This window comes from Misgurnus anguillicaudatus, chromosome 4 (genome assembly GCF_027580225.2).
Source record: "Misgurnus anguillicaudatus chromosome 4, ASM2758022v2, whole genome shotgun sequence".
NCBI classification, from domain to species: domain Eukaryota; kingdom Metazoa; phylum Chordata; class Actinopteri; order Cypriniformes; family Cobitidae; genus Misgurnus; species Misgurnus anguillicaudatus.
Genome location: NC_073340.2, coordinates 11,830,433 through 11,842,982, shown reverse-complemented (window position 1 = coordinate 11,842,982; position 12,550 = coordinate 11,830,433). Strand labels below are relative to the sequence as shown.

Sequence of the window (12,550 nt, the reverse complement as noted above, 5' to 3'; positions counted from 1 at the left end):
ATGCATCAGAGGAGACTCGTGTTACAGCGAAGTTTCCCATAATGCATTTCGCGTCAGGAGTTCGTTCTTCCGAGTCTGAACTTGCAAGTTCGAACTACGAAGGACACAAGTCCGAGTTTGGCGTACTTGGTATTGAGAAACGGCTATATCTTTTTTATATTATGTACTAGGGGTGTAACAATACATCGATGTAGATCGATGCATCAATGACATTTCTATATCGATGTGCGGTACCTTTTTTACTCTCCGTATTCTCATTCCTTAACATGACGTCCATTTACGCATTTACGCCAAATCGCACATTTTCATTTATTTTCGTGTGCTAGTGTCAGCAAGTGACACTAAATACTTTGACTGTTGCCATCATAAGCTTGATTTTATTTCACATTTACCCCATTTTTTTATTTTTATTTCTTTTTTCTTAGTTTGTTGTTGTAAATGTCCCAATTGGTACAAAGATTGGGCCAAAGAGTTTAATTAAAGGTTGATGTTATATATTTGGTTGCATTCGTGAGAGATTAAAAATGTAACCATTTATAACTAGGCACATAATATTAAAGGGGATATTTCACAAGGGCCTGGTGGATAATAGCAGTATTGGGAAATACGGAAATACTCGTCATTGGCGGGGAAGCGTTTTCTCTTGATTGACGAGATATCTCGTCAATGGCGGCGAAAGAGTTAAGATGTCAAATAAAGCTTTGGTGTCCCCAAATGTGTATGTGAAGATTAGCACTAAATACCATATAGATAATTTATTATAGCATTTTAAAATTGCCACTTGTGTCCTTTAAAATGCAAATGAGCTGATTTCTGCACTAAATGGCAGTGCCATTAAGGAGCGGTATATCCCCTTCTGACATCACAAGGGGAGCCAAATTTCAATGACCTATTTTTTCACATGCTTGCAGAGAAGGGTTTACCAAAACTAAGTTACTGGGTTGATCTTTTTCACATTTTCTAGGTTGATTAAAGCAATGGGACCCAATTATAGCACTTAAAAATGGAAAAAGTCAGATGTTCACGAAATGTTCCTTTTAAAGTATCGATAATTTAATCTATTCGAATCGTAATTGCATAAAGAAATGTTTGATGTATAGACAAATACCGCATTGCTGGGGGAGATAATTAATGCAGTATCATATGGGCTCCAGATAGGGATGCATATCAATTAATCGCGATTAATCTATAGCAGAATAAAAGTTTATGTTTACATCATATATGTGTGTGAACTAAGTATAATAATTATGTATATATAAATATGCACACATGCATGTATAATTTTAAGAAAAAAATATATTTATATATTAAGTATTTATATTTATATATAATATAAATTATACATAAATATACAAATGTATATACACATGTAAACATTGCTTAAATATATACATGCATGTGTGTGCATTTAACTATACAAAGTTATTATACACAGTACACACACATATATGATGTAAACAAAAACTTTTATTCTGCTATAGATTAATCGCGATTAATTGATATGCATCCCTAGCTCCAGACTAACTTTTTTCACTAGGAGCACAGTGGCCCCAAACTGAAAATTTTAGGGGCGCAACCAGAAAATTTAGGGGCACATACCGTAAATCAACATGCTAACCAAATAATCACATTTCTACAAAGTAATACACTGTATTACTAATAAATACTTTGATGATAGATGCAGAAAGTACAATGTGCTGTTTTAAATTCAGTGTCATATCACAAAAAAAAAAGGTCAAATTTACTGGTCGCACATGTGCGACTGGATGTAAAATTCAGTGGCACACTCTCAAATTTTGGTGGCAGTCTGGAGCCCTGATATCGCAATGAACTGTCCTGAAACCCTTATTTTGTATCCTGATTGTGATATGATTCAATATCTAAAATTCAGGTTATTGAAACATAAGTAATGTAATTTTACCCATATCTTACATAGTTTTAAGGTGTATGTGTTTTATTAGTTCTGCAAACTTGTGCTAAGAATACTTTGGGTTTAAGTGACATCCCTGTCTTCCATTGGTGGGATATGCAGATAGTCCCGCCCTAAACACACAACATTGGTTGAGATAGAGATGCTGTGTTATGCTGCGTACACATTAAATTCATTTGCAAAATAAAAGTTTTTATTTACATAATTATTATACACAGTACATCAACAAATATTATGTGTATAAATACAAACACATGTATTTATAATTAGGAAAAAATATATTGATATAATAAATATTTATATATGTTATAAATTATATGTAAATATACAAATGTTTATACACATGCAAATATTTCTTAAATATATACATGCATGTGTGTGCATTTATATATACATAATTATTATACACATTATACACATATTTAACATGTAAACAAAACCTTTTATTCTACAATCAATTAGTCGTGACTAATCGTTAGGAAGGTCTAATCCTGTTTCCTCGCTCTAGATTATTCGCAGGATTTAACTTTGTGTCATGCAAATTTTTTGCTTGTTTTCACGACAATCGCACCACCCAATTCATATCATTCACATCGCCCCACCCAAGTTCGCATCTATTCGCGTCTTCACATTTACTTTGTATGTAATGTACTCATGTGTACGGCCCATTAGACTGGTCAGAAAACGGAAATGTTTTTAAAGTGAGACAGAACTTTACACTTTTTGTGGAAATCATTGGAAGTATTTAGCCAGATTCATCCCAACACACACTCTCAGTTTTACTCTACAGTACTTGTCCAGTCTCACATACTGTATTTCTCTTTACAGGATGAAGTTATCGCTGTTTCAGAGAAGGTCATAGTGAAGTTGGAAGATCTGGTAAAATGGACGGTGACCGACTGGTCGTGCTGGAAGAAGGGTCTGCGGGCCATACCCCTAAAACCCACCGTCCTGAAAGAGCTCGGGAAGAACGGCCAGAGAGAAGCGCTTCACAGATACAGAGAGTCTACGCTCAACAGTGGCCTCAACTTCAAAGACGTCCTGAAAGAGAAAGCTGAACTCGGTAGATTGCACGATTTCTCATTCCTATACTGTCTGTCAGGTGACGGTTTTGCATATTGATGCTGAGTCTGTGCAGTTTATAGTAATGCAAATATTATTCATGTTTAGTTTAAATATAAACCGTGTTCAGTTGTGTAAATGTACATTTGTTCTCAAACAGAAAATCTGCTCGTCTTCCTTTGCTTAGACAAACAGATAACCGCGCGGCCCCCGCCCCAAATTCATGTTATTGGTTGAGCTGGTCTGGATATGCAAACAAACCATGCAATATTTAGATAACTAAATTTACTAATTCAATAAGTTTAGTAAAGTAAAACAGTACTGGAGTAAAACTCAAAACTGCATGATGATTGGATTATGGCAGTATGTAAACTCACTTCCTCTGAATGTCACATGATAGTTTTATGAGAAAACTCTGCAGACAGACATCTTTGATGTGTGATTTGCTTCTGAAGACATCTAATATTAACATTTATTCATACTTATGCCAACAATTTATTTTGCATGTATGTTTAACTAATATGTAAAAAAAGCGTGTTGTTTATCATTGCTAACCACCTGCTGTCCGTGATAATAACACAGCATGCATGTTTCTTTTATCATCATCATCATCAGAACTATTTTTTATGGTAAGCAGAAACTAAATGTTTGTACAGGATACAACAAGAAAGAGTTTAAGTGTGACACTTGTTTAAACAGGCAGGGTGTCACTCACATTTATCTCCTCCTGTGATTCCTCTTTCATTGGCTGTTTCTGTCTCTCATTAACTGCTGTGTTAAAGATCATTAATCTAAGGACAGATCACACCCGCAGGGTTGCACAGTATTATCAAAATATTACATCTTTTTAGATTTCGCTGAAGATTTTGTTTTAAGAACATAAACAACATTTTATGCATTATATATACAGTAATAACAGTGGTTTTATTCTGTAAAACACAATAAATATTTCCGTAACACTATTTCCGGGGTCCAGAAAAAGCACTAATAACACATTAATTAAAGATTAATTAAGTATATAGTTATACTATATTAACAATAAATTACATATAATTAACTATGAAAAATTATTAATTGAAAATATAGTAAGACTATATTACCCATTAACTAAAAACTATGGGTAAGAAAATAATGAATTGTTGTTTGAATAAATAGACAGTATGACTATGTTAGCCAATATTTACTAAATAAACTTAATAACAAATGTTTTAATTATGTGTACTAAGTAAAGTACATAATGCAATATGAGATTCTAAGCAATACTGAGTGCAATTATGGCTTATTACTATTACAGCTGCCACCAATACATTACTAATATCTGCTAATAAAGACAATTTGACCCCATGTTTTGAAGTAAATCTTTAACCTTTCAAAATTACATATTTTGATCAATAATTAATGTCAATTAGCTGTATTTTATTGTTAATATAGTATAACTATATACTTAATGAATACTTAATTAATGCCTTATTAACGCATTATTATGGACCCCTAAAATAAAGTGTTACCAATATTTCCTTTAGCTACTGACACAGCTTAGGAAAAAGTTCAGTTCAAAATTTTAGTTTGTTGATGATGAAGAATGAAACAACACTGAATACCTCTAAAATATGAATGCATTTTTTATTTTTAAGTGAGCTAAAATAGTGTCGAATTTGACGTGTATTATGTTGATGATCATTGGTCGTGTGAGTATAGCATCTCTTATGTACAGTAAATAAGATTTTATCATATTTGCCTAAAAATTTTTACGCATTTGTTTACTTTAAGTAGGGCTGTCAGAAGATTAATCGCGATTAATCGCATACAAGCTAAAAGTTTGTTTTTGCGTAATATATGTGTGTGCACTGTGTGTAATTATTTTGTATATATAAATACATATAATATTTATTTATTTATTTAGATATATTTTATGTTATATATAAATTAATTTATATTATTTTGTATATATAAATACATACAATATTTATTTATTTATTTAGATAGATTTTATTTTATATATAAATTAATATATAACATGTTTCTCAAATTTCTTTGAGAGTGTGTGTGTTTATATATATACATAGTAATTACACACAATACACACGCAAATATATTATGCAAACACGTACATATATTATGCAAAACTTTTGACAGCCCTACTTTTAAGAGAACAATAGCATTATGGGTGACCTCTGAAGCCACAAAACTCCTGTTTTTATTTCATGTAGTTTAAAATAGTGATGCACCAAGAAATGTTTCCACTTATACCGATAGCCGATACCGATAGTTTGCATTAACTAAATTCTAAAGATTATTTTTTATAATTATCATTAATATTGAGCTTTAAACAAGTGATGTTTCTTTACATTTTCTATACACAGAGCTCAAATTCATTGCATTTTCCTGTTCTCTTTTGATTGACAGGATATATCGGCAATAGTCATCAGCTGTTTTTTATCTGTCTGCTGATAGTGTGAATAATTGCTTTAATAGACCAATACCGATTATTGGCCGATATATCGGTGCATCTTTAGTTTAAGCCATCAAGAATTAGATACATGTAAATTTGGGATTTTTACAATCCTTCATGTAATTTAGTAAAAAAGCATACCTTTATTTCTGCCATTTTACTGTATTTTATTGCTTGCCAAACATTTTCGGATGAAAATGGCCTTATCGGTTTATTATTTTATTGGATTATAGTTATTGTTTTTTAGACCAAATCAAATTAATGAAGTCTGATATTAATAAATTATACAAAAACGTTTACACAAATATCCAAATTTACACTGAATATGGTCAAAAGGCTCAAATATTGTGATTATATTTAATCTATTTTACTCTGCTGCTGGCCGGTAAAACAACGCCTCACAGGAACATGTACTATAAAAAGGCTTTATTGAAACAGAAACCAGTTTTGATTCCATAGTATTTGAATCAGGATCAGAAACCATTGAATGATTAAATATTCATATCACTTCCTTCAATTCAGCAGATTTAACAATTATGCAGTGAATCTTTCTATTTTGCCAGTAACTGGGATTTGCATATGGCTTTATATAAGCACAGAAGCAAACATACAGTGGAGTTTGCAGAGGTTTCCTATGAGATACAGAAGAATCAATAATGGATGCATTGTTACTGTGCAGGCTACAGCTGCGGATGACAATCAATAGCTAGCCAAAAAGATCTGTGATTTATTTCGCTGTCAGTCGTGTAACCCTATTATTTGTTTGTGTATTGCGAGTATACACTTTTGGAATGTTAATAAGTCGCTTTTAATGACTATATAAAAGTGTTTGTGTGTGTCAGGATGCTAAATGGATTTACTCAGAGTACCTTGAGATCCACTTGGTAAGCAAAATATTCTGGCAGTACTCCAGGAACCCTCTCTCTTTCTCTCTCTCTCTCTCTCTCTCTCTCTCTCTCTCTCTCTCTCTCTTACTCACTCACTCACTCCCTCACTGTTAGGATTATTCAGTATCTTTCAGTATTAGGTTTAAAAAGCAACTTCACTGATTGAAGTAAACCATTAGTTGAAACACTCATTTGAATTTAACATCACATAATCTTGGTGTCCAGCAGTGACCTTTGTGCATCTTCTCTGTGCTCCCATTTATCATTGAAAGGTGTAATAAATTATCATAAATTACTGGTCCACAGAGTAAACTAATTTGCCTTTTAATATGAGATCAGAGGCGGTTATGAAATGGATTTAAGCTCATGAGAAAGATTCCCTGACATGCTGTGCTTTCTGTCTTTGACCTGGGGAGCTTTGACGCACCCTTTCTCAGATTTAAAAGGAAACTGTCTGCAGGTGATATGAAAATGGGTTTAGTCGGTTATAAAAACAACACACAAGTGAAAAAAGACATTTGCTATAATTGATGCAGAATGAAAAGGTGAGTGTTCACCTGTACAAATAGGGAGTGTTTTAATAATTACAGTGTGACTTTTTTACCATCTGGTGTGTGGACAACAGCCAACAATAGACTTTACCTAAATTAAAAGCTAGGCTGGTTGGTTGTTGCAGGAACTACACTGCAAGAAATGACCCTCTTACTTAGTATTTTTGTCTCGTTTTCAGTAAAAACATCTAAAAATTCTTAAATTAAGATGATTTTTCTTGCTGAGCAAATGAAGAAAATAAGTCTAGTTTTTAGACCAAAAATATTACATTTAAATGATTTTGCGCATAAAACAAGCAAAAAAATCTGCCAATGGGGTAAGCAAATTTTTCATGAATTTTTCTTGAATTTAGTGAATTTTGCTTGTTTTATTCACAAAATCACTTAAATTTAATATTTTTGGTCTAGAACCTAGACTAATTTTCTTGGGTCGTTTTGCTTATCAAGAAAAAGCATCTTAATTTAAGAATTTTTAGATATTTTTACTGAAAACAAGACAAAAATACTAAGAAATTGTTTTCTTGAAAATCATTTTTTGCAGTGTTTAATATATAAAGGCTTTAACCACTTAACTGGGCAGCCCTTAAAATGGGGGGGGGGGGGGTGAAAAGGTGATGTACACCTTTAAATGAATATAATTCTGATTTATTTTTGATCTATAAGCCTAATCTTTGTCTTGTTTTAAAGAAGACACTTTAAAGTTTTTGACGGAAATGTCTGGAGGTGAAAATATTAAATAGAAATTTGTTATAGCAGTTAACATTGTAATAAATACAAATATTGCAATAAAGTATATATTTTATAAATAAAATTTATACATAAATACATAAAATGTTTTACCAACAACAAACACTAGGTGTAAACAGTTTGCTGCATACTCATACTCATGTCACAAATTAATTAATTACTGTCACTGCATTATTATTACTGCAAAAAGGTTTTGAAATATGAAAACTAAATTTTTAGACCCGTCCAAATATATAGGCGTGGTTTGCCGAACAGGGATTAGACTAGCCCTAGACTAAAATAAATAAATAAATGACAGGGTTCCCACGGGTCCTTGAAATCCTTGAAGTTTGTAAATCTGGGAAAAAAAATTCAAGGCCTGGGAAGTTTTTGAAAATATACATGGATAGATACAGGTCATTGAAAGTGCTTGAATCTATTTTATGCAAGAAGTTTTTTGGAAAAAATCCATATTATTCCCTGTGTAGTGTTGGATAATATCATAAAAAATTCTAGCCTTTTAAGAACACGTGCTAAACTGTTAGCTTCAAATGCTTATATCTTTTGTATGCGAATGTCGATTCATACCAAAATGCTTTTTTGCATAGTTGTGTTTGACAAATGAAAACCTTTCCTGTTACGTATGTAACTGTTGTTCCCTGAGAAGGGAACGAGACGCTGCGTCTTCCTTGCCATACTTCCTGCGTCCCTGTAATGTCGTCTTTGGCAATATTTGAGATAGCGATATACTTCCTGGCTCCTGCATTACCCTGTCTTTGTCATTAAGCCTCACCATTGGTTGAATTTGATATACACATTCAGATGCACTTACCCTGGAGGCGTCCCCAAAGTGTCACCACAGTGACGCAGCGCAAGTTCCCTCGAAAGGGAACTGTATCAATGTATCTTAAAAGGTATCGCGATGTAACCTTGGAAAGTCCATGAAAGGTCCGTAATTTGAAGTTAACTAGGCAACCCTATATCACGACATTGCGTGACTATTTCACGCATGGACCAGCGTGACAATGTCACGCTTTGCCGCGTTTGAGCGTGTGCATGTCACGCTTTCTGTTTGTGTCGCTGTCACGTATTGGTTACTCAACTTTTTTGTCCTATTTTCAAACCATTGTCGCTTCGGTTTAGGGTCAGATTTGGTGCTTGTGTTATATGTCACTTTAAGTATTTGTCACTTTAAGTATTGGTTTATAAAATAAAAAGATACAATACTTATTCTTTTATATTTTCTAAACTTTAACCAATTGTCACCTGACGTTGGGGTTAGAGTTTGTTTAGGTAAGGGTGTCATTTTATGTAAATCTAACCCTAAACCGAAGCGACAATGGTAAGAAATTAGGACAAAAAAGTTGAGTAACCAGTACGTGACAGCGACACAAACAGAAAGCGTGACATGCACACGCTCAAACGCGGCAAAGCGTGACATTGTCACGCTGGTCCATGCGTGAAATAGTCACGCAATTTCGTGATACTGGGTTGAACTAGGTGTGGGAACCCTGAAATGAATAAAAATAAAAACAAAAAAACGAGCTGTCCAAACTAAAAACAACTTGCATGGACATATCTTAAAATACATCAGTGCCCTTTGGTTTGCCTCAAAATGCACACAAGTAATTTTTTTAGTAAGGCATGTTTGTTTAAAATAGTTATATTTCCTAAGCACCAGTTAATGACTTAATGTCTTGAAATCTAACTAATAGCTTTATAGTCCTTTAAAGGTTTCGCTCTGCTGTTTTGTCAAAAAAATGACTGCAATAATTTTTGCCCCATTTTGAGGAAAACTATTAGGATTCTGCCATTTTAAGATCGTTTCCCTATTAATAATGCAGATCTTTGCCCTTGAAAGTCCCGTAGATTTAAAGATGTTTCATTTTGGTTCCGCCCCCTCTCAAAAAAAGCTCTTTTGTGGCTCTCAGAAATACAATTTTCACACTGTGATGAGGATGCCAGGTTCACAGCAATGTTTTTGGCAAATACTGAGAAAATCTAATAAAAGTCTAATACCTTTGAAATATATGTTTCTTATAGTAAGTGCATGTTTAGGTTGCAAAGCAAGTGTCAAGTAGCTGGCGCTGGTTATCAAGTCACATTTGATTTGCTTTTGCTGGCTCATACTCGGTGTCAGCTGCCAAATTGCACTTGAACAGTCTTGAACTGAAGTGAGAAAAAAATGAAAAGATAAACAACACTGGAAATTGACTCAATGTATTTTTGATCTCGTATTTAACGGATCTTCCCTCTGGGCTTGATTCTGTAGGAAGCATGGGATATATTTTCTCAAATTAATTCTTGATTTCCTGATTTGCCAACATGACAAAGCATCAGGTGACAGGAAGGAGGTGATGTGTATCTGTCTGTAAGAGTATAAGCTTAAAAATGTTGCAAGGTTTAGTGTAGCTTCAATATGATCTGTATATGTGAAATATGATAGTTAAGAGTGCAGAAGCGCGAGGTGTTGTTTTTGGACAATACATGTGTGTTATGAAATGCAAGGTGTATGAACACACCCTGTCTGTATTATGGAAGATAATGAGTATATGGCAACCGGACGCCGGATGAAAATGCTTAAGATGATCAGGTGTTGATTTGCACAGAGCGTGAGAAGTGAATGTCTTATATTTTTAAGTGTTTGAGAGATAAACCTTGAACACAGGTGTGATTGTCTATACCTGCACAACTGAACAATAGAGCTAAAAAAACGACCTTCAATCTATCTTTCGGATGTTATTTTAGTACACCACAGCATGAGCAATAAAACGAACTTGTGGTGTAATGTAACTATATTTGTCATGGACTTGCTGTATTTGGCTCTTTGCATGCTGGGAATATTGACAGACTGTGTTTGCTAAATGACATCCATGTCAGAATGCTACAGTACAGATGATTTGTGACCGTAATTCGTGTGATTTTCACGTTTGTGCTGACACCAAGAGAATGAACCAGATGAAATGTTGGCTTTCAGGCTAATATATTCCACATGAAACACAACATGGGAATTGTGGGCAGGAAATTGTGTCCTATATTTAGGAGTACATATCAAAGCGGATTATTATGTAGATAGGGCATTTTTCTTCATACATTATTATTATACAGTATCGCGGCTCGCTTTTTGCATTTGTCGTTAAATTCGGCAGATTTTATTCAGTCAAACTGAATGTAAAAGACGCTTTGATATTAAGTTTGCACCAATTTCATTTAGGTCTGTTTATTCTGCTGTCAGTCATAGTTGATTTTATTTTATTCTTTGTCTTTTTTCCAGCAATCATGTTTCTCATATTGTCATTGTGTACAGGGCTGATCGTCCAATTCTCTGATCTTTATATCTCATTGTTCTTTGACTGAATCCAGACCAGCGTTTCTAAATCTGTTTAACAGAAATTGAAATGGAAAACACCTGTTGGTTGGCTAATAAGGGAGTCGTTTATTAAACACAGAACAGGGAATGCTAATGGGAAGTGATTGCTGGGGGTGTCAACGTTTCTCAGTTAGTCCAAACGTATTTGTTTTTGTAAATCTGACCCGGTTTTGTCATCTCCAGAAGTAGGGCTGTCGCGGTGAAGGAATTCCCCTTGTGGTGATTTTGTGTGGCTCACTAGCATGGTATGCTGACATAGCTTCATGATTTTAACGTGAAAATCACGTTTTTTGCGGTTGCTTGTCATCCATGCGGTTGGCTTGTCAGTAGTGCGGTTATTCGGGTGATTCTCATGAAATCCAGACTTAGAAGGTGTCCAACATGACATTACTGCAACATGATATATTACATTAAATATATGGGTGATTCTCACGAAACCATTGAAACACCATGGCACTAATGATTTTAGCTTTAAAATGTGTAATATAGTAACATTAAAAAGCATCAGAATTAACACAATACTGTGTTGTACCTTGCAAAATGTGTGATTTCAACATAAGAATTTATCATTGTAAATTTTATCTAATTTTCTGCTGAAATTCTCATTACCGCAATGTGTCCGGCTGTGTTTGAACATGCGTTATGTTGTAATTTAATCAAATTAACACAAAAATATTAAGAAAAAAAATAAATGGATGTTTTGCTAGACTACTTTAGATGACAGAAAAATATTTACTGAATATTCATGTATAATAATAATGAAGAAAAATTAGGAAAATGATGTGTCCATGCCTGATGTTCTCATCCTCCGCAACACTTTTTGAGAACAGTTTAAGCACACATACAGAATTTTAATAAAGTTTGATTTTGAGTGACCAAGCACATGGACCAGTTACTTCAAGATGGCTAACAGGTAAGATCATTTTTTTACAGTTAATTTGAAATATTGTCTTGTCAGAATGCTTACACGACATTTTGATTATCATTACCGCAACAGATGCTTATTAAATGTTAATTTAATTAATAGAAGCATAATACTTTGATTTTAAATGCATGTGCAGAATCTCCAAATTATGTTCTTTCAGGTTTGTCATGTCATTTTGAAAATATGTCAGTGTTGATGTTTTCTGACTGTTGCGGTAATGAGATTTTTTAGGACAAATTTTTTTAAATTATGTTACAAAAAGTGTTAAATGATAAGTAAAAGTTTTTAAATTAATGTTCCCATTTATTCCAGACTTTGTTTTTCAATGTCTGGTGGGAAAAAAAGTAAATTTAAGCAATTTTTACATTTTCATGCTTGACATTTTTAAAACCAAGTTTTCGTGAGAATCACCCATATGCATTTACAAACTCATGTTTCGGTAATGAGAACTAAAAAGTTGTTTAGTTACTATGGAGAGAAAAAATAAGAACTGCTTACATGGTAGCCATCTTGAGTGTCACAGTCAATTATGTCCCTTTCAACATTTTTTGTTGTTGAAAATTTTAGTTCATTGAGGGCTTAAACAATGATTGAAAATTGTTGCGGAGGATGAGAACATTTCTTGGACACATTTATATTCCTTATTA

The 12,550-nt window shown here is 33.4% G+C and overlaps 1 protein-coding gene across 1 annotated transcript in view; it reads left to right on the top strand.

Annotated features, from left to right (window-relative positions):
- Nucleotides 1-12,550, top strand: part of arid5b (AT-rich interaction domain 5B) — a 143,196-nt gene that overhangs the window by 17,692 nt on the left and 112,954 nt on the right. The window contains exon 3 of the mRNA XM_055175639.2: nucleotides 2,759-2,993. Within this exon, the coding sequence (XP_055031614.2) occupies nucleotides 2,759-2,993 (235 nt within the window). The remainder of the gene's footprint in view (nucleotides 1-2,758; nucleotides 2,994-12,550) is intronic.